The sequence below is a fragment of the Tasmannia lanceolata genome, unplaced genomic scaffold (assembly GCF_043159265.1).
Source record: "Tasmannia lanceolata isolate RefF3 unplaced genomic scaffold, GAP_Taslan_0.1 ptg000002l, whole genome shotgun sequence".
NCBI classification, from domain to species: Eukaryota; Viridiplantae; Streptophyta; class Magnoliopsida; order Canellales; family Winteraceae; genus Tasmannia; species Tasmannia lanceolata.
The window spans coordinates 42,366,733-42,386,749 of NW_027518679.1; the positions used below are offsets into that span (position 1 = coordinate 42,366,733).

Sequence of the window (20,017 nt, forward strand, 5' to 3'; positions counted from 1 at the left end):
GGATCCGTGATTTTTTGAAAGGCCCAGTTGACCGATTAGGCCCACAGAACCCGTCTGGGCCCACCAGACCCAACCCAAACCGGCCCAGGGACCATTTTTGGGCCATTTCTGCCATTTTTTGGGGTTTTGGGTCTGGCTAATATTAGTTCTAGGGGTTTGGAACCCTCCTGAACCCATTTTTGGAGTCAGTTTTTACATTTGAGCACTGTATTATATGGTTACAGTGTAAATTCAATAAAATTTGGTTTTATTTGTTTGATTTTGAGTCAATTTTTTTTGGTTTTTGGGCCAGGTAAATCCGGATTTAGGGGATTTCCACCCCTCTGAACCCAAATTTGGTGTCTGTTTTGGCTTCCGTTACAATGTAAACTTTTGAACATTTTTTTTTTTTTTTTGGGTTGGTTTTTTTTTTTTTTTATATAAAAAAGGTGGGTTTTGTGTTTGGTTTAAATCTCAAACACTAAATGAATGAACAAAGAATTGTGATTCCGACTGGGAAACAGAATCGCTTAGGATTAGTGGTTTAAATAAAGAACAGTGTCGCATATAGTGATACATTATGAACTACAAAACCACTTTAAATTCCGTCCATTTGTCCAAGAGCAACACTTAGCCCAACGGATGACTGTTGCTTTGCACAAATATGCGGTGTGAGAGGGCTAGGCCTGGATAACTTGGTTTGGGGTTGCGCTTCTGCCCAACGGTGATGTGTACCTTAAGTATAGAGTTATTTGGTCCTAGTTAGTCTCATGGATGAGAGTCAAATGTGTGTCGTGGCACGGCCCAACGGACGACCCATGATGATACGCTGGTGTCTCCCTAGAATCACATTTATATGTTTCTGTGATTCTAGGCAATCCAACTGACTTCCCTAAAGATAAATTGACTTAAAAATGGAACCAAATGTGTATCGTGGCATGGCCCAACGGACATCCCACGGTGACACATCGGGTGTTCCATCAAGAACACACTTACGTATTTTGTGTTTCTGTTTACTTTAGTCATTTATTTTAAAGTTGGATTACATTAAATCGTGGATTTTAATGAATAAACTCCTTTTGTGGATTTAAATGGTGTCTTAGATAGTGAGCAAAATTGTAACTGTCTGTCTTTTTCGTCTACAGCATTGAACCCTAGTTCTATCTCTAGTTATTTGTCCAGAATCGAGGTTTTGAGTGGGACTAATTTCGGAAAATGGAAGGATCATATTCACATAGTCTTAGGGTGTTTGGACCTAGATTATGCACTTAGGAATGACAAACCTGAAGTGCCTTCTAATGAGAGTACTGCTGCGGATTTGGCTACCTATGAAAAATGGGAACGGTCAAACCGCATGAGCCTTATGATTATGAAAAGCACGATCTCTACCTCTATCCGAGGAGGCATTCCCGACTCAGAAGAAAATGAGGAATTTACTGCTAGCGAGTACCTACAGGCAGTAGAGGATCAGTTTAAGGGATCGTCTAAGGCTCTTACCAGTACACTGATGATGAAGATGATCACTATGAAGTACAATGATAGTAGTGGTGTGAGAGAGCACATTATGCGAATGAATGACATGGCCTCCCAGCTAAAGAAAATGAACATGGAGATCTCTGAGGGTTTCCTTGTTCATTTCATGGTGACATCTCTTCCTGCGCAGTTTACTCCGTTTAAAATTAATTACAATACGCAGAAAGAGAAGTGGGAAATGAGTGAACTCATAGCCATGTGTGTTCAAGAAGAAGAGAGGTTGAAGACCGAGCAACCTGAAAGTGCTCGTTACACCACAGAGGGAACATCGAAGGGTCACTTCAAGAAGAAAACCAAAGGAAAGGGCTTTGGGAAAGGCAAGAAGAAGGTAGCAAGTGGTTCGGCTCAGGGCTTGACCGGTGGGATGATACAGGTTCAACTATTCACATTTCGAATTCCTTGCAGGGATTTCAAGAGAGACGGAGACTCAAGAAAGGGGAGCGAACCATTAAGATGGGAAATGGAGTAGAAGCAGACGTCAAGGCTATTGGCACTTTTCGTGCTTCTCTCTTTGCATATCTCTAGATGCGTGCTTCTCTCTTTTCAGTGTAGGCGCACGTGTCAGGATAAAGGATCCCATGCGTTTTTTCAGCACGGGATCCCGTTTTCCTAGCAACCCTCAAAATCAAAGATCTCACATCGGGTTGGTTAGGGATTTAAAGGCATGTTGAGTATGGGATGACCCTTGGGTTAGGGTTGAGGTTGTGAGTCAGGGTGCAATTCGGTCGGGTTGAGGCCAACCCTAACACAACCTGGGATAGCATTCCCTCAACCCTAACCCAACCCAACCCAAGCCTCAGGTTGAGGATGGTCAACCATAACCCAACCCAACCCGCCTCTAAATCTCTCAATTCTAACCCAACCCATCTGACCCGAAATCGGGTCGGGTTGGTTTAGATACACCTTGGGCCAAACACAAAAATACAATAACCCAAAGAAAATCAAGATATAATTAGAGGATGGAGGTTGGGTTCGGGTCGAGTTGCCAAGGCCTCAACCCTAACCCAACCCGAAATTAAATCGGCTTGGCTTTTCCGAACCCAACCCAACCTGAGGAAATGCCAACCGAACCTGAGCCAAAATCGGGACGGGTTCCGGTTGAGCCCAACCCAAGTTCCAACCCTAGTTATGGGTCCTCAGGTTGAGCTAGGTACCATCAACCCAACCCAACCCGGCTGGAGCTGCACCCTTAATATTAAAGGGGTGGAAGTGCTGAAAAATGGAGTGGAAATATCATACCCCCTAATGTAATATTGGGCGTGCCTCATTATATTACAATGAGGTCGCCCCTGAAGAAACTGACACAATTTTATTGAATGCAAAAATAGAACTGATTCAATATATTGCATTTTGCATACTTCTCTTTATACAAAGGTTTGCATACTATAGTAGTCCCACGATTTACAGAACTTTCTTGGAAATAACAAACAACCTAAATTGACTCCATAAAAATAGAAACAAACAAATCATGAAGTGAAGATAAACTCTCCATGGAAATAGCAACAGAAAGAGAGATAAAATCTTATTCTTTATTCAACGAACTTTAGATGACGTAGTAAAGCATGCTGCTCTACAGCTTGGCACATGGTTGGTGATGACTTTCAACACTTCCCTTCAGCACCAACTCTCTTTCAATGACTCCAAGCTCCTTCCTAAATTTAGCAAACTTCTTCCAGCATAGGCCCTTCGTTAGTATGTCAGCTAGTTGTGCATCTATGTGAACTGATACGAGAGAGATTTCTTGACGCAAAACCTTCTCTCTGATAAGGTGATAATGAACTTCGATATGTTTTGTCCTAGCATGAAATACAGGATTTTCTGCTAATTTAATTGCACTTTCATTATCACAGTGAATAGTGACCACCCCGCATGTGACTTGATTCAAGTCCTTCATCAACTGTACTAGCCAAACACTCTCTTGAGCTGCCATTGCAGCTGCTCGATATTCAGCTTCAGTTGTAGATAAAGACACTGTTGGTTGCCTTTCGCTACACCATGAAACGGCACCAGACCCTAGGCTAAATACATAGCCTGTTGTTGATCTTCTAGTTGACACATCTCCAGCATAATCCGCATCACAAAACCCAGTTATCTCACATTTCTTCCCTACTTCATAGAATATGCCAAGATTCAAGGTTCCTTGAACATACCTTAAGATTCTACGGGCTGCATCAAGGTGTGACCTTGGTTTTTGCATGAATCGACTTATGACACCAACTCCTTGAGCTATGTCAGGTCTAGTTAGAGGTAGATAAATTAAACTCCCCACTAGTTGCCTGTACATAACTGGATCTTCAAGTTCTTCTCCTTGGTCTAGTTGAAGGTTTGCATTTACTTCTACTGGTGTAGCTATTTCATTGCAGTTTGCCATCCCAAACCGTTCAAGCATCCTTCTTGCATAGTTCTGTTGTCCCAAAAATATCCCTTGCTTGGTTCGGTCTACCTCGAGTCCTAAAAAGTGATTGAACTCCCCCAGTTCTTTCATTTGAAAGCGAATTCCAAGATTTGTTCTGATTCTGGTAATTTCTGTAATATCACTTCCTGTGACTATCAAGTCATCAACATAAACAAGGATGATTGAAGTTCTACCATTTGTGATTTTTACAAACAAGCTAGAGTCAGATGGAGCTAGAAGATACCCATTTGCTTGTAAAAATTCAACAACTTTACCGTACCTGGCTCTTGGAGCTTGTTTCAACCCATATATGGCTTTCCTAAGTTTGCAAACATATTGTGGGTCTCCTTCAAACCCTTTTGGCTGATCCATAAAAATTTCACGATCCACCTCTCCGTGCAAAAATGCATTCTTCACATCTAGTTGCCACATTTTTCATGAATGACTTGCAGCAAGAGAAATGAGGACTCGGACAGTGGTGATCTTGGCAACAGGACTGAAGGTTTCGTCATAGTCATGACCAAATTGTTGAGAAAAGCCTCGAGCTACAAGTCGAGCTTTATACCTCTCAATCGATCCATTTGCTCTCACCTTGACTTTGTACACCCACTTACATGAGATGGGTTTTATTCCACTTGGTCTAGGTACAAGATCCCAAGTTTCATTTTGCTTGAGGGCCTGGATTTCTTCAGCCATAGCCTTTTCCCATTCTTCTATTCCTTGAGCTTCTTCAAATAAGGCTGGTTCACTGATATGAACTTTATCAACTGCTGTGGCAATCCAAGCTGCGGTTAGGACAGAATTAGCGTATCTTGGATTAGGCTTTGGAACATGATCTGACCTTCTGGGTTTTGCACTGTCTTCATCAATTTCTGGTTCATTCAACTGAGATGGTCTCTCTTCTTTTGCAGTTCCTTCTTGATGCAAATCGAAATGCCATGGGTTAGAAGGACTAATTTCTTGATTTACCCCATTTAGTGTCTCCTCTTGACATGATTCAACTGATTCTTCACTTATTGGTCCAAGCATAACACTTGAACTCATCTTTTCTTGCAATTCTGCTTCGAGCTCTTTAGTGTCAGGAAGAATTGCATGGTCTCCTGACCACCATGAAGAGCCTTCATCAAATACTACATTTCTTGAGACATGGACACGTTCTGTAATTGGATCTACACATCTCCAACCCTTCCTTTTTGAATCATATCCGGTAAAAATACATCGGAGAGCTTTCTTCTCAAATTTACTGCGTAAATAGTCAGGCACAAAAACATAACAAACTGATCCAAATACACGTAAATGACTTACATTGGGTTGAATTCAGAACAACTTTTCCATAGGAGAGATAAAGTTGAGCCTTTTTTTGAGGAAGACGATTAATGACATATGCTGCTGTGTCCATACATTTTGCCCAAAACTTAGTTGGAACATTTTTGGCGTGCATCATACTTCTACATGCTTCAATTAAGTGCCTATTCTTCCGTTCTGCTACCCCATTTTGTTGGGGTGTGTGGGGACACGTGAACTGTCTGCGTATCCCATGTTATTGCATATATAATGTAAACTCCTTTGATGAAAATTCACCACCATTGTCGGATCTCAAGCATTTGAGCTTGTATCCAAGTTCATTTTCTACCTTCTTATGAAACTCCACAAATTTTTTAAATACTTCAAATTTGTCTTTCAAAAATTATATCCAAACATATCTTGAAAAATCATCTATAAAAGTAAGCATGTACCTCTTTTCTCCAATGGATGGTACTTGCACTTTGCCAAAGACATCCGAGTGCACTAGTTCAAGAGGCTCTTTTGCTTGAAATGTGGACTTGGTGTATGGTAGCTGATGAGCCTTCCCGTATTGACACCCAGAACATATTATGTCAGGACGAACCTCGAGTTCAGGAAGCCCTTTGACCAGTTGCTTCTTCATCATGGCTTTCAACTTCATGTACCCAACATGGGCAAGATGATAATGCCACAGATCTACAGTATCATTTTTCCAAGTCTTGCTAACATATGCTTCCTGTGCAGACATCACATATATTGAGTCTACTCATCTTCCTTCCATGCAAGGCGTTCCAGATATCTGTAGCTCTTTGTATATTTTCACATTATCTGGACCAAATAAGACAAAGTTACCTGAGTTTGTTATTTGAGACACAGACATTAGGTTCTTTTTCATACTTGGGACATGGAAAACATCTTTGAGCAGGATGCTCTCACTGCTACACTTTGGATTGTAAGTAGCATCTCCTATATGAGCAATCGGTAATTTGGCATTATTGGCAGTCACTACCATTCTTTTTCCCGTGTACTCAACTTTTGTGATAAACTTGTCCTCATCTCCCATCATGTGGTTTGAGCATCCCGAGTCTACTATCCAATCCTTTGCATAGTTGGGTTGGTCTGCTTCCACCGTTTTGGCAGAAAGAGCCATCTTAGCTCTGCCTTCTTCTGGCATCAATGTCTGATCCTCAACAATTGAAACGAGAGCACTCCAGTCATCCTCACTGACCACAATCTGTTGAACACCACAAGAGTTAGCAGAGTTACCTTCTTCAGATTTTTTCTTTGGTGCACGACAGTCCCTGGCTAAGTGTCCAGGCTTGCCACAATTATAGCAAGCCCACGTCTTCTTTGAATTCCACCCTTGAGATTGTTTCTCTGATTCATCATTCTTGGAAGCTTCCCTTCCTTGAGAACTCCCTTGCCATGTTCTTGATTTCTGTTTGTACCCTTTCCCAGTAAACAAAACTTCTCATTTGCCTTTAGAGACATTCCTGCTATCTGCATAGCAAGGATTTCTTGATTTGCCAACAAACTCTCCAATTCGAGCAATGACGGCTGAACATGCCATCCTTGGATAGCTGTGATAAAGCCGTTGTATTTTGGTTTCAGGCCACGAATAATTATTTGCCGTTTGCGTGCATCAGTAATATTGGATTCGGCATCAAGCTGAGTGATCTCATTACAAATTCCCTTCACTTTCATAAAGTATTGGGAAATTGTCATGTTATCTTGAGAGATTGATCCGATCTCATTCTCGGGCATCTGTAATCTCGCATCGTTTGATTTGGCAAACAAAGTAACAAACGAATCCCACACCTCCTTCGGAGTCTTGGCCTCACGGATATGATCTATCATTTCTTTTTGAATCGTGGCCTTTAGCACAAACATTGCTTTCCCTGCTTTGATCTCCCATTTCCTTAGGGCATCCTGAGCATCGGATGCATTGGTTGGAGGGTTGACATCAGTCCCACTGACGACCTCCCACAGATCTTGTCCCTGGAGATACGACTCTAGACAGGACTTCCAGTAGTCATAGTTGGAGTTATTCAGCTTCTTGATCCTTCCTACAGAATTAGCGAGATCCATGTTTTTCAAGCATACAAACAACACAAATCCTCTTCTTTCTGAAGCAACTCCTTTTTCTTAGAGTCTCAACGCTCTGATACCAATTGAAGAAACTGACACAATTTTACTGAATGCAAAAATAGAACTGATTCAATATATTGCATTTTGCATACTTCTCTTTATACAAAGGTCTGCATTTATAGACTATAGTAGTCCCACGATTTACAGCACTTTCTTGGAAATAACAAACAACCTAAACTGACTCCATACAAATAGAAACAAACAAATCATAAAGTGAAGATAAATTCTCCATGGAAATAGCAACAGAAACAGAGATAAAATCTGATTCTTTATTCAACGAACTTTAGATGACGTGGTAAAGCATGCTACTCTACAGCTTGGCACATGGTTGGTGATGACTTTCAATAGCCCCTACTAATGCCATCTCCATCAAAAGAAAGGAATGCAGATATATCATTAATCTTTTATTGTTCTTCTCTTTTTTAGATTACATTCTCAACGAGATGATGAGATTTTAGCCAAGTTCTGAAATGAGGATGAGATTGTATTGAATCTTTGATTTGGTTGATGAAGGATGGAGATTGAAAAAATATAAAGTTTCGTATTTTAGAGGCAGAGGCAATTTTGGAGTCCATTATCGGCCGATATGGTGTTTCGCCGGCAGCAGAGCGGAGCTTGGTAGTGCAAGTATCAGAAATATTGAAGGATTTTGATGCCGAGAAACCCCAAGTGGAAGGAGGTTGTGGAAAGCCATTGGACGAAATTAAGCTTTCTGAAGAAATCAAGCTCAATTGTTAGGTGTTTATTTACTTCTATGACTTCTTGTAATCTTTTGAGACCTTTCATATATGGGGTTTAGTTTTACTTAAAGCTTGTAGTTGTGAAGGTTTTTGAAACATGATAGCTACTTCGAGTCATACTATTAACTAGTTGCAGTTCGCACGGGCGAAGAAAAAATTATGATCTTGATGAAATCGTGATGGTTATGGAGATGTGCTAAAATCGTGATAACCCCAATAATTTTGCAAGCAATAACAACATGACTTCAAATAGAAAGGAATAGTTTCGAGGAGAGATGAGCTAAAATCTAACTTTAAAATATAGAATTTATTTTTTGTAGGTGTAGAATACCAAACGTTATGCTGTAGAATTCCTTTTTTATAGGTATAGAATACCAAACGTTAAGGACTAGATATATTAGATTAGATTAGACTGATAGATAGCAAAAAAAAAAAAAGAAACACCCAATTTTCTAGGGGCGAGGATTCTAGAATATATTATGGGATATACCCCTTATTCTAGAAATAAGGGGTATAGATTGCATGGGAACTTCTAATAAGTTCTCTTTTTAAATTGCAACTTTGAATAAGTTGGAAATTTTATTTGTTGTTATTAGGAAATCGGTAGCAAAAATTTGAGAGAGATTTTAGGAGGATCTACTTTTTCTAGATTTTTTTTTTTTTTTTTTTTTTTAAAGATAAGATGTTTTTGTAAAGAAGATTAGGATTTAGTTAGCTATGCCCCGTTGAATTTTTTGAAAAGAGAAATTAGATTTTTGAACCCACCTTGAGAAACAAACAAAAGAAATCTGTTAGAGTAAAAAACAATGCACAGAATCCTAAAAATATTATATTATTAGATATTAGATCTGGTTGCCTTTTGCAATAGAAAAATAAGAACAAAAAAAATGCCATAAATTTTGGAAATGAACTATCTCACTGTCTTACCAGAATCTGAAACAAAAAACAATGAAGAAAACAATGGCAAAAAATACGACAAAAGAATGTACTGTTCACATAGCATTCACCCCCCTAAAATTTAAGCTAACCCATCGAAGGCATCTGAAAAGCAAATGAGTTGATCAGAAACTACCCAAATAAAAGAGATAAAAAAAATAAAGTCATGAACATAGCATTCACCATCCTAAAACAACACAAACCCATCTCTAAAATACAAAAACATGGAACAAAAAGAATAAAAAATAAAAATTCTAGAGGCAGAATATACTCACATACAACCCAAGGGGTGTATCGTTAGGTATAAACCCATCAAAACCTACCTGCATAGATGCGTTAATTCGGTGGAAGTGAGGAGGTATTTATGAAAAGTCACAAATGGAAAGTCACAGAAAGATGCGTTATTAGAAATGAATAGATGCGTCAAAAAAATAAAATAAATAGAAATGAACAGATGCGTGAGAAAAAAAGGCTGATTGATAGGGGTGTCAACGGACCCACTTCGGGTCGGATCCACCTATGTCACAGTCACGATCCATTCAAATTCCTTATCGGTCGGGTCAGAGTCGGATTGTTCTTCGGATCCTACTTTCCACGTCATGATCACGATCCATTTTAATTCGGACCGCCCATCGGAGTGTCCTATTATGTCCCGCTAAGCTAAGTAAACAATTAATTTTTTTTAAAAGAGATAGAATGGCAGTCCACTATTAGTGTGTCTCTATGCATTTTCTTCACATAAATTAAAAATTTATCTATGTTTAATCTATGTGTATAATAATGCTTGTAAACAATAAAACTAATCAAAATTACATACACAAATATAATGTATAACTATTATAAAAGAATATGATGCATAAAGAACAAAACCCCTCTCTCTTTTGCTTTGCAAAAGTATGAAATGAAACGACTGAAATGAGTGAAATCACATTTCCATCCGATCATTAAGTGATAAGAGAGGTTTTGACCAAAATACCCTTCATAGAATGGTTAGTACTAACAAAATATGGAGGGTATTTTTGTAAACCATTTCGGATCGTGACTATCCAATGGGTATCTATAGCGTGCCCATACACAATCCAAAATTTTTCGGATCCCAGATTTGATGATCCGAAATATGCCCATGGATCCCATTCATATGTTTAGATCCCGTTCATTAACGTTCAGATTCAGACGATCCATCGGACCGTCTGGATCCATTGACACCCTTACTGATTGAGAATAAAACGGTTATTAGTAACCGGTTGAATAGTTGCAGTGAATAGATGTGTTAAAAAATAATTGATGTGTTAAAAAATAATTGATGTGTTAAAAAAAGAAAGGGTTGCATTGTGAATAGATGTGTTAAAAAAAGAAAGGACAGTGAATAGGTGCGTTAAAAAAAAAAAATGGTTGCATTGTGAATAGATTTGTGTTAAAAAAAAAGAAAGGGCTGAATGCGGTTTGCAGAGGGGGTGCCATGTGGCACACCCTCAGTGTACCACATCCAGCTTTATATAGATAGTATAGATAGAGCTTATTCGGCTTTATTCTAACAAAGGATTTTTGCCAATTAGTTAATGCTAAACAGTCGTTAAAAGCTTCATATTTGTCAAAAAGTCATAATTTTAGGGCATGTTTGGCATGAAATTTTTTTCCTATAGCTTACCCAATGGTGAGGAAGGGTGGGAGAGGGATGGACACAAGAGTGATTGAGTGAGTGGGTAAGAAAAGCCTTGAAAACAAGAAAACAAAAAAAAATCCACTCAAAATATGATTTTCCCCCCCTAATTATTGTATGTGGCTACTCTGACATGGGCAGACCATTTGCGAAATGCCTTTTGTGATGGACACTAACAAATCCCTTAAAAAAATAGATATGCACCTATGCGAGTACGAGGACATCATATAATGTATATTTTCTGGAAAAAATACTTCATACTGATATAGCGCATCTTTGTTTTACTTGGGACAGCCTCCTCTAGTGTAAGGACAGCCCCATCTAATGTAAAAGAGGAGTCATAAATACACTAGAGTGGGCTGTCCCAAGGAAAAAAAAAAGAGAGAGGCCAATGGTTCCTTATCTCAGCTAGGGGTGTTTAATCGGTTATAACCGAACCGAAATAACCGAAATTTGATAACCGAAATAATTTCGGTTATCAAATTTCAGAAACCGAAACAGAACTTAATTTTAGGAAAACCAAACCGAATTAAAAATTCAGTTATTCGGTTATAACCGAATAACCGAATAGTGATAAAAAGACAAAAAAAAAATCTATTTGGACGGTTTGATCGGAGGGCTATGATCAATCTATCGAAAAGGTTTTTAAGGCACAACCTATTGAAGTTGTGATCAATCAAATAGACGGTTTGGATCATCCTACCGAGTGCCTATACACCATTTTTTGAAAAAATAATGTTTATTTTTTATTAATTTCAGTTATTCGGTTAACTGAATTTTTTTCCGGGATAACTGAAACCAAACCAAATTAACTGAATTAACCGAAAATAAAAACCGAAACCGAAACCGAACCAAACCGACCGAATCAATTCGGTTCGGTTCGGTTCGGTTCGGTTAAAACCGAATAATGAACACCCTCAACAACAAGATACAGGAGATAATAAATTTACGGAAATGATATCAACACAATTATGGTTTAATAATTGCACTAACCGATCTTTTCCTTTAGTATTTAAAGAGCTGTCAAAGGTTAACAGTTCCCCAAAAACTCTTACAAACCAATTAAAAAGAAAAAGACATACTGCGTTTATGCAATTATTAAAGAAGGGTTGTGCTGATATCATTTCCCTACATTTACGGAGCCTTAATTATTAGAACACCAACTCTACATATTATTTCCCTTTTTACCTGGTACAGCCCCCTCCGGCGTATCTATCACTAGAACCGAGTTAAAAAAAGGGGGTGAATATATCATTTCACCTAAATAAAGGGTTAAAAAAGCTTCTTCCTAACTCCTCTCTCGGTTACCTGAAAGTCAATCCTCTAAACAGGTTGTACTTGTCCTTCCACGTTTCAACTACCACCTACCATGGTTTCCATTCCTTTTGCCAAGCTTTCAAGATTAAATTACCAAACCGACCACCGTCATAAAACTTGATTACACTACCATTGTTTTCTGTTCATTCTTCATATCATACCTCTGTGAACTAAATACTAGTGCCATTATAGTAATTATAGCAATAACATGTGGCAATTTTAATTTACGGTAACAGTTTCTCTATCTGTCTCCATGTATAAAAAAGACCGATACAGCGATGCTTTCCCCAAGTCTTCAAATTCTTACTTCTCTTTTTTCACGAAATCTAGACCGTCCATCTCTCCGGCCAATCAAACAATGGCTCCTTTGCCGGTCGTGACTGAATCCGAGCTTGAAAGCTTTGTCTTCTCCTCGACGGTGAAGCCTCCGGGATCTTCCAGCAAGCTTTTCCTCGGGGGCACAGGTTAATATAATTCCCTCTTAAACTTAGCACCCCATGTACTTATTATTAAAGGGTCTCACCGATCAAGTCATGGTGATTTGTTAGCTCCTTAGTATGAATCGATTTTTGGAGGGGTTGAGTCGATGAGACCAAGGTCACTTGATTTGGGTTTAGATTGATTAATGTTGGTCAAGTTTAATAATACTAAATTCAATTTTATAATCAAAGCCCCACTAGATCAAATTAAATCCAATTTTATAAATCCCATACGTAAGGATCAACCTCCGAGGAAAAAATCACACCGTATGTGTGATAGCATCTACTATACTAGGAATATCAATGAACCCAATTATTGGAATTGCTCAGAATGCCCTCTTTTAGCTTCTAGGGGCCAATTCGTAGTTCAAGATCCCTCTTACTAACTGGAATCAAAGAATCAGTAAATTGAAGATAAATTATACCTATACCTCTTATGTATGTATTGTCACGCTCCGGCCCAAGGTGTGCAGGCCCGGGACAAGCGCGACAGCCGCCGCATGCCCGTAGGGTCGCCCCACGAGTCCGCAAGGCTCAATCTCATTTTAGGTATTACATGTATTATTTGTGTTATGATACGCCTGTTTATTTATTTTGCACGCAGGTGCGAGGGGTATGGAAATTCAAGGGAAGTTTATAAAATTCACGGCCATCGGAGTTTATATGGCAGGAGAAGCGATTCCATTCCTAGCCCTTAAGTGGAAAGGGAAGACGGCAGAGGAGTTGACGGATTCTGTCGACTTCTTCAGGGATATAGTAACAGGTGAATCCATGAAAACTCATTCCAATCAAATTACCCAACGAAAAATCCTCCTTGGAATCAAATTGCCCTCACAACTACCAATATGAACAAACTTCACCCATTCTTTGGAGAATATTACACAAGGGATTTGCTAGGGTCAATCGAAAAAAGGCATTTCGCACAACGTCTGTTGCACGAGAGAGCAGCCATGTCATGAATAATGTCATAATTTGTCATGTAACAGATGTTCTGGGAAATGCCTTTCGCGGTGGACGCTAGCAAACCTCTTTAAAAAAATCTAGTGAGTATCATGTGTGTGTGAACATAAAGCCATGTTTGGCAACCTACAATATTTTTTCCTCTGAAGAATAAATTTCCCAAGGTTTGCCAACCCCTTATTTTTTAGGTAAAAGTTATTTCAAGTAAGACTTTCCAAGGTTTTATTTCAATTTTCCATGGAAAATAAAACTTTCTCTGGAAAAAAGATTCCAGAGATAGTCGGTTTGCAATTTTCCCTGAAAAAAGAGAAATTTTTTTATTTTGGAAAAACTATTCCATGGAAAATGAGGTTACCGATTGGAAGAAATTTTTTCCACGAAAAAGTTTTCCGATAAAACTTTTCCATGGATTTGAGATGAAGACCATTGATGCGGTTAGAGCATCATGATGGGACGACCCACATGGCCCTTGTTCCATTCCAAACAGACATCCCATGCGTAGGATAAAAAGGCCTAAAAAAATCAACGGTTTATGATCTCTTGGCAGAATCATGAGTCATGATCTTAGGCACCCGCCCTTGGCCAAGAAAAAAAATCAACGGTCTTGATCTCACGAACACACACCCTATGCCCCTTGTGAGTTGTAAGACCCATCAATGGCCTTTTTCCAGTGATCACAATAAATTTGACCTTGTTTTGATAATGACACTCATGTAGGTCCCTTCGAGAAGTTCACTAGGGTGACGATGATCTTACCGTTAACCGGTGAGCAATACTCGGAGAAGGTGGCCGAGAACTGTGTGGCGGCCTGGAAGGCCATCGGCATTTACACTGAAGCAGAAGGTGAAGCAGTGGAGAAGTTCAAGCAAGTGTTCAAGGAAGAAACCTTTCCTCCTGGTGCTTCCATCTTATTCACACAGTCCCCTTTAGGTTCATTGACGGTGAGTAAGTAATATTAAATATGAGTAGGTATTCTTCTTTCCTTGTTTATTAAATTTTAGTAGGTGAGATGATTTTATATGGTGCCCCGTGCGAAGTCCAATGCAAGACTTACCCGCCCTTGATAATTTGATCCAACAGCAGCCCACTTTTTAAAAGGTTGTTGTTCGATAACTCTCCCAAATCAACTCCATTTTACCTTTGCCACGTTCAGTGTTTTGGGGTCGTGTTCTGCGTCCTCGTTTGGTGCGCTCTTCCGAATATGACAGCATCAACCGTGTACTCAACCACATCGTGCCGAGTCGACTAGGTTTTTCTTTTGTCGTATTCCTCATTGCATCCATGATTTTAAACACTGGTTTGATCAAATATCGAGTGCAGTACCTTTGTCATACCGCCTGCACTGGATTTCACGATCGTCCATCATATCATTTTTCTTTAAAGATTGTTCTTTTCCAAAAAAGAAAAAACCTCGACGTAACCAAATTATTAAAAACTAACTTACTAAAGTTTTTTCTTAGAAGAGAAAATGACTAGATCTAAACAAGCCCCTTTTTAGTGGCAAAGAATTAAATGGGAAAGAAACATGGGAAACTCTTGGCAATCGAGAAGATCAATGAGAAGCAAACACACGCTTATGTTGCGGTTTTTGTTTTGTTTTTTCTCTTTTTGCCTCAGTCCAACTTGAACCCAATCCGTTCCAAGCCAACCCAATTTGAAAATTGGGTTGCGTTAGGTTTGAGAGATTTAAAGCTAGATTGGGTTTGGGTTAACCCTTCTTCTTGACCTAAGGTTCAGATTGGGTCACGTTAGGGTTGAGATTTTGGTAGGGGTGCAACTCGGGCCAGGTTGAATCGGATTGAGGAGTGTCAACCCTAACCCAACCCGCCTGTAAATCTCTCAACCTAACGCAACCCATCATCTAACCTGAAATCGGGTCAGGTTCAGCCGTGTTGATTTGAGTTCACCTAGGGCCAAACAGGAAAAATAGAAGAAAAAAACACAACCCAAAGAATCAAGATAAAATTAGACTGAGGTCGGATTCGAGTCGCCAAGGCCTTAACCCTAACCCAGCCTGAAATTAAATTGGGTTGGCTTTTCCCAACCCTAACCCTAACCCAACCCAAGGAAATGCCAACCTAACCCGAGCGAAAATCGGGTTTGAACCCATCGGGTTCGGGTTGAGCACGGCCCAAGTTGCATGCCTAGATTTTGGGGTCCTCGGGTTGAACTAGAGTTGGTCTCAACCCGCACCTAGATGCACCCTTAATATTAAAGGGGTGGAAATATCATACCCACTATATAATATTGGGTGTGCCTCATTGTATTACAATGAGGCCGCCCCTACTAATGCCTTCTTCATAATAAAATAAAATAAAAGGAGTGTAGATCGATTGTTGGGACTTGGGTAGAACTCAGCTAAGAGCAAGACGTTAAGTGGAGGGTGCCCAAGCCCTTATAAGCCCATCCGCATCTCTCTTACCTTTCCGATGTGGGATCTTTGCTTTCACGTGGAACCCCAACATAGATATCACTAATCTTGTAATTGACTTCTCTTTTTAGATTGCATTCTCAAAAGATAGTTCCATACCAGAAGTGGGCAATGCAGTTATTGAGAACAAACCACTGTCAGAGGCAGTTTTGGAGTCAATTATCGGCCGACACGGTGTCTCGCCGGCGGCAAAGCGGAACTTGGCAGAGCGTGTATCTGAAATATTGAAGGATTTTGATGCCGAGAAAACCCAAGTGGAAGGAGGTTGTGGCAAGCCATTGGATGAAATTAAGGTTTCTGTATGAGGAAATTAAGCTCAATTGTTTGGTGTTTATTTACTTCTATGGCTTCTTGTAATATTTCCAGAACTTTCATATAAGGGTTTTAGTTTTAGTTCGAATAAAGCTTGTAATAATCCATGAAAACTCAGTCGAATCAAATTATCCTAATCAAATTGCTCCACAATGACCAATATGCCCATAGAAGGTTTTAATGCTGATTTTTTTTTTCTCGCCAAAGATTTCCAAGATTGGAGTAGGGACTAGGGGTGTGTTTGGATCTTGGGGAAAAATTATGGAAAATAAAAGGAAAAATTATTAAAAAAATGCAAAGTTTTTGTTAAATTGTGAATGAAGAGTAGACATTTCAAAACAATGAAAGAGGGGCTCTTAGGTCTTGTCAGGGACGGAAAATGACAAGAACACCCTTCTTTTTTAAAAACCTTCTTTTTATCCATATCTCTCTCACCTACCCATTTGACCTTTTTGTTTTCTTCTTCCCTAAGCTTTTCCAACGTGAAAACTCCTTTGGCAAGTTATCCAAGCTTCATTGCCATTGTAGTTTCAAAAAAAAAAAAAAACTCCATTGCCAACGTTTCCAAGCTCCATTGCCATTGTAGTGTTGGAAAAAAACTCCATTTGCAACGTGATAAAGCTCCATTGCCACTGTAGTTTTAAAAAAAAAACTCCAATGCCAATGTGATAAAGCTCCGTTTCTACTGGTTTCCTTCGGATTTCAGACGTTTGTTTCGACCAACCTTCGGATTTCCGACGGAAACCAGTCGATTTGCCATTTCTACTGGCTTCCATTCGGAAGTCCGACCATTGGTTCGGACTTCTGACTCGGAGTTGAAGGCAGGGTTCCCTATGGTTCCGAGGCATAAAATGTGATTCCATAGTGGTTCAAGGGCAGAAAATGTGGTTCCCTATTGGTTCCGGGGTATAAAATGTGGTTCCCTAATGGTTCCGGTGTAGAAATTATCGTTCCCTAGTGGTTCCAGGGTAGAAAATGTGGTTGCCTAGTGGTCCCAAGGGTAGAAAATGTGGTTCCCTAGTAGTTCCGCTATATAAGATGTGATTCCCTAGTGGTTCCGGGGTATAAAATGTAATTCTCTAGTGGTTTCGAGGTATAAAATGTGGTTCCCTAGTGGTTCCAAGCTATATAATGTGCTTCCCTAGTGGTTCCGGGGTATAAAATGTGGTTCCCTAGTGATTCTGGGGTATAAAATGTGGCTCCCTGTTGGTTCCGGGATATAAAATGTGGTTCCCTAGTGGTTCCGGGGTAGAAAATGTGGTTCCCTAGTGGTTCCGGGGTATAAAATGTGGTTCCCTAGTGGTTCCGTGGTATAAGATGTGGTTCCCTAGTAGTTCCGGGGTAGAAAATGTGGTTCCCTAGTAGTTCCGGGGTAGAAAATTTGGTTCCCTATTGGTTCTGGGATATAAAATGTGGTTCTCTAGTGGTTATGGGGTAAAAAATGTCGTTTCCTAATGGTTCCAGGATATAAAATGTGATTCCCTAGTAGTTCCGTGGTATAAGATGTGGTTCCCTAGTGGTTCCGGGGTATAAAATGTGGTTCCCTAATGGTTCCAGGATATAAAATGTGGTTCCCTAATGGTTCCGGGGTAGAAAATGTCATTCCCTAGTAGTTCCGGGGTATAAAATGTGGTTTCCTAGTGGTTCCGTGGTATAAGATGTGGTTAGCTAGTGGTTTTAGGATAGAAAATGTGGTTCCGTAGTGGTTCCGGGGTAGAAAATGTGGTTCCCTATTGGTTCCGAGATATAAAATGTGGTTCCCTAGTGGTTCCGGGGTAGAAAATGTTGTTCCCTGGTGGTTACGGGGTACAAAATGAGGTTCCCTAGTAGTTCTGTTGTATAAGATGTGGTTCCCTAGTGGTTTCGAGGTATAAAATGTGGTTCCCATGTGGTTTTGAGGTATAAAATGTGGTTCCCTAGTGGTTTCGGGGTAGAAAATGTGGTTCCCTAGTGGTTCCGGGGTATAAAATGTGGTTCCCTAGTGGTTCCGGGGTATAAAATGTGGTTCCCTAGTGGTTCCGAGGTTAAAAATGTGGTTCCTTAGTGGTTCCGAGGTATAAAATGTTATTCCCTAGTGGTTCCATGGTATAAGATGTGGTTCCCTAGTAGTTCAAGGGTATAAAATGTGGTTCCCTAGTAGTTCCGGGGTAGAAAATGTGGTTCCCAAGTGGTTCCGTGTAGAAAATGTGGTTCCCTAGTGGTTCTGGGGTATAAAATGTGGTTCCCTAGTGGTTTCGGGGTAGAAAAAGGTGGTTCCCTAGTGGTTCCGAGGTAGAAAACGTGGTTCGCTGGTGGTTCCGGCGTATAAAATGTGGTTCGCTAGTGGTTCTGGGGTATAAAATGTGGTTCCCTAGTGGTTCCGGGGTATAAAATGTGATTGCTTAGTGGTTCCGAGGTATAAAATGTGGTTCCCTAGTGGTTCTGGGGTATAAAATTTGGTTCCCAAGTGGTTCCAGGGTATAAAATGTGGTTCCCTAGTTGTTTCGGGCTATAAAATGTGGTTCCCTAGTGGTTCCGAGGTAGAAAATGTGGTTCCCTAGTAGTTCCAGGGTATAAAATGTGGTTCCCCAGTGGTTTCGAGGTAGAAAATGTGGTTCCCTAGTGGTTTCGGGGTAGAAAAAGGTGGTTCCCTAGGGGTTCCGAGGTAGAAAACGTGGTTCGCTAGTGATTCTGGCATATAAAATGTGGTTCGCTAGTGGTTCGGGGTATAAAATGTGGTTCCCTAGTGGTTCCGGGGTATAAAATGTGATTGCTTAGTGGTTCCGAGGTATAAAATGTGGTTCCCTAGTGGTTCTGGGGTATAAAATTTGGTTCCCAAGTGGTTCCAGGGTATAAAATGTGGTTCCCTAGTTGTTTCGGGCTATAAAATGTGGTTCCCTAGTGGTTCCGAGGTAGAAAATGTGGTTCCCTAGTAGTTCCGGGGTATAAAATGTGGTTCCCCAGTGGTTTCGAGGTAGAAAATGTGGTTCCCTAGTGGTTCCGGGGTAAAAAAATGTAGTTAGAATGAATGGATCCCATAGGATGATCTGAACCATTAGGATTATAGAGGGTTAGAATGAATGGATCCCATAAAAACAGCCTTGACAAATCAGAGGGTTATGATCATCTTGTAGAGAAGATTTTATGGCACTACATGATCTTTGTGAAACAACCAATTACTCCAAAAGCTTAAGCTGATGTATAGAGTTGTATTAATTAATCATTTATACTTCAATACTTCCTCTCATATGTGGCTCCTCTTTTTTGGGTTTGCCGTACATGTGAATCTTTTACTAACAACGAGTTGGTGGGTTTTGAACCCAGCCCTGCCGTGAGGCAGTGCTCTGATACCATGTGAAACAACCAATTACTCCAAAAGCTCACTGTTTGTGATTATGACAACCGATTGTGGACTCCCAACTGATTATTGGACCGATATTGTACTAAATTTGAGTCCAAGAATCGATTGGGGACTCTGCAATAGGTTGTCACAATCTAAAACAAACAATTGCTTAAGCTGCAAGAGTCGGTGTTATTTAATCATTTTTACTTCAAAATTCTTTGATAATTTGTTTGTAATAGGGCAATGATTATTCTTCCGGAGTGTGGCAATTTGAAGGGCACGGGTACGTGCCCAAAGGGACGTCTAGCGTGTGCAGAATGCAACACTTTGGTGCAAGTGGCCAAGCCACAACACTTGCCATGGTGGTATATAATGGTACACTTTCATATTACCTGAGCTCGGTCTTGGTTCCTCATATCTACGATCAATGGTTTCACTTAAATGTCATCCATGATGTCGGTGCCGGAAAAGTTAGTGTTTTCATTAATGGTGTTCTAAAATAAGCGGCGAATGATCATGGG

General features: G+C 40.0%; 1 protein-coding gene across 1 annotated transcript; it reads left to right on the top strand.

The window, feature by feature from the left end:
- Positions 1–12,264: 12,264 nt before the first annotated feature.
- Positions 12,265–16,327, top strand: LOC143873443 (chalcone--flavanone isomerase-like). Its single transcript, XM_077376812.1, has 4 exons — positions 12,265–12,456; positions 13,076–13,234; positions 14,149–14,372; positions 15,934–16,327. Exons 1-4 carry the CDS (start codon positions 12,351–12,353, stop codon positions 16,165–16,167), a joined length of 723 nt encoding a protein of 240 aa, XP_077232927.1. The 5' UTR covers positions 12,265–12,350; the 3' UTR covers positions 16,168–16,327.
- The last annotated feature ends 3,690 nt before the right edge of the window (positions 16,328–20,017 follow it).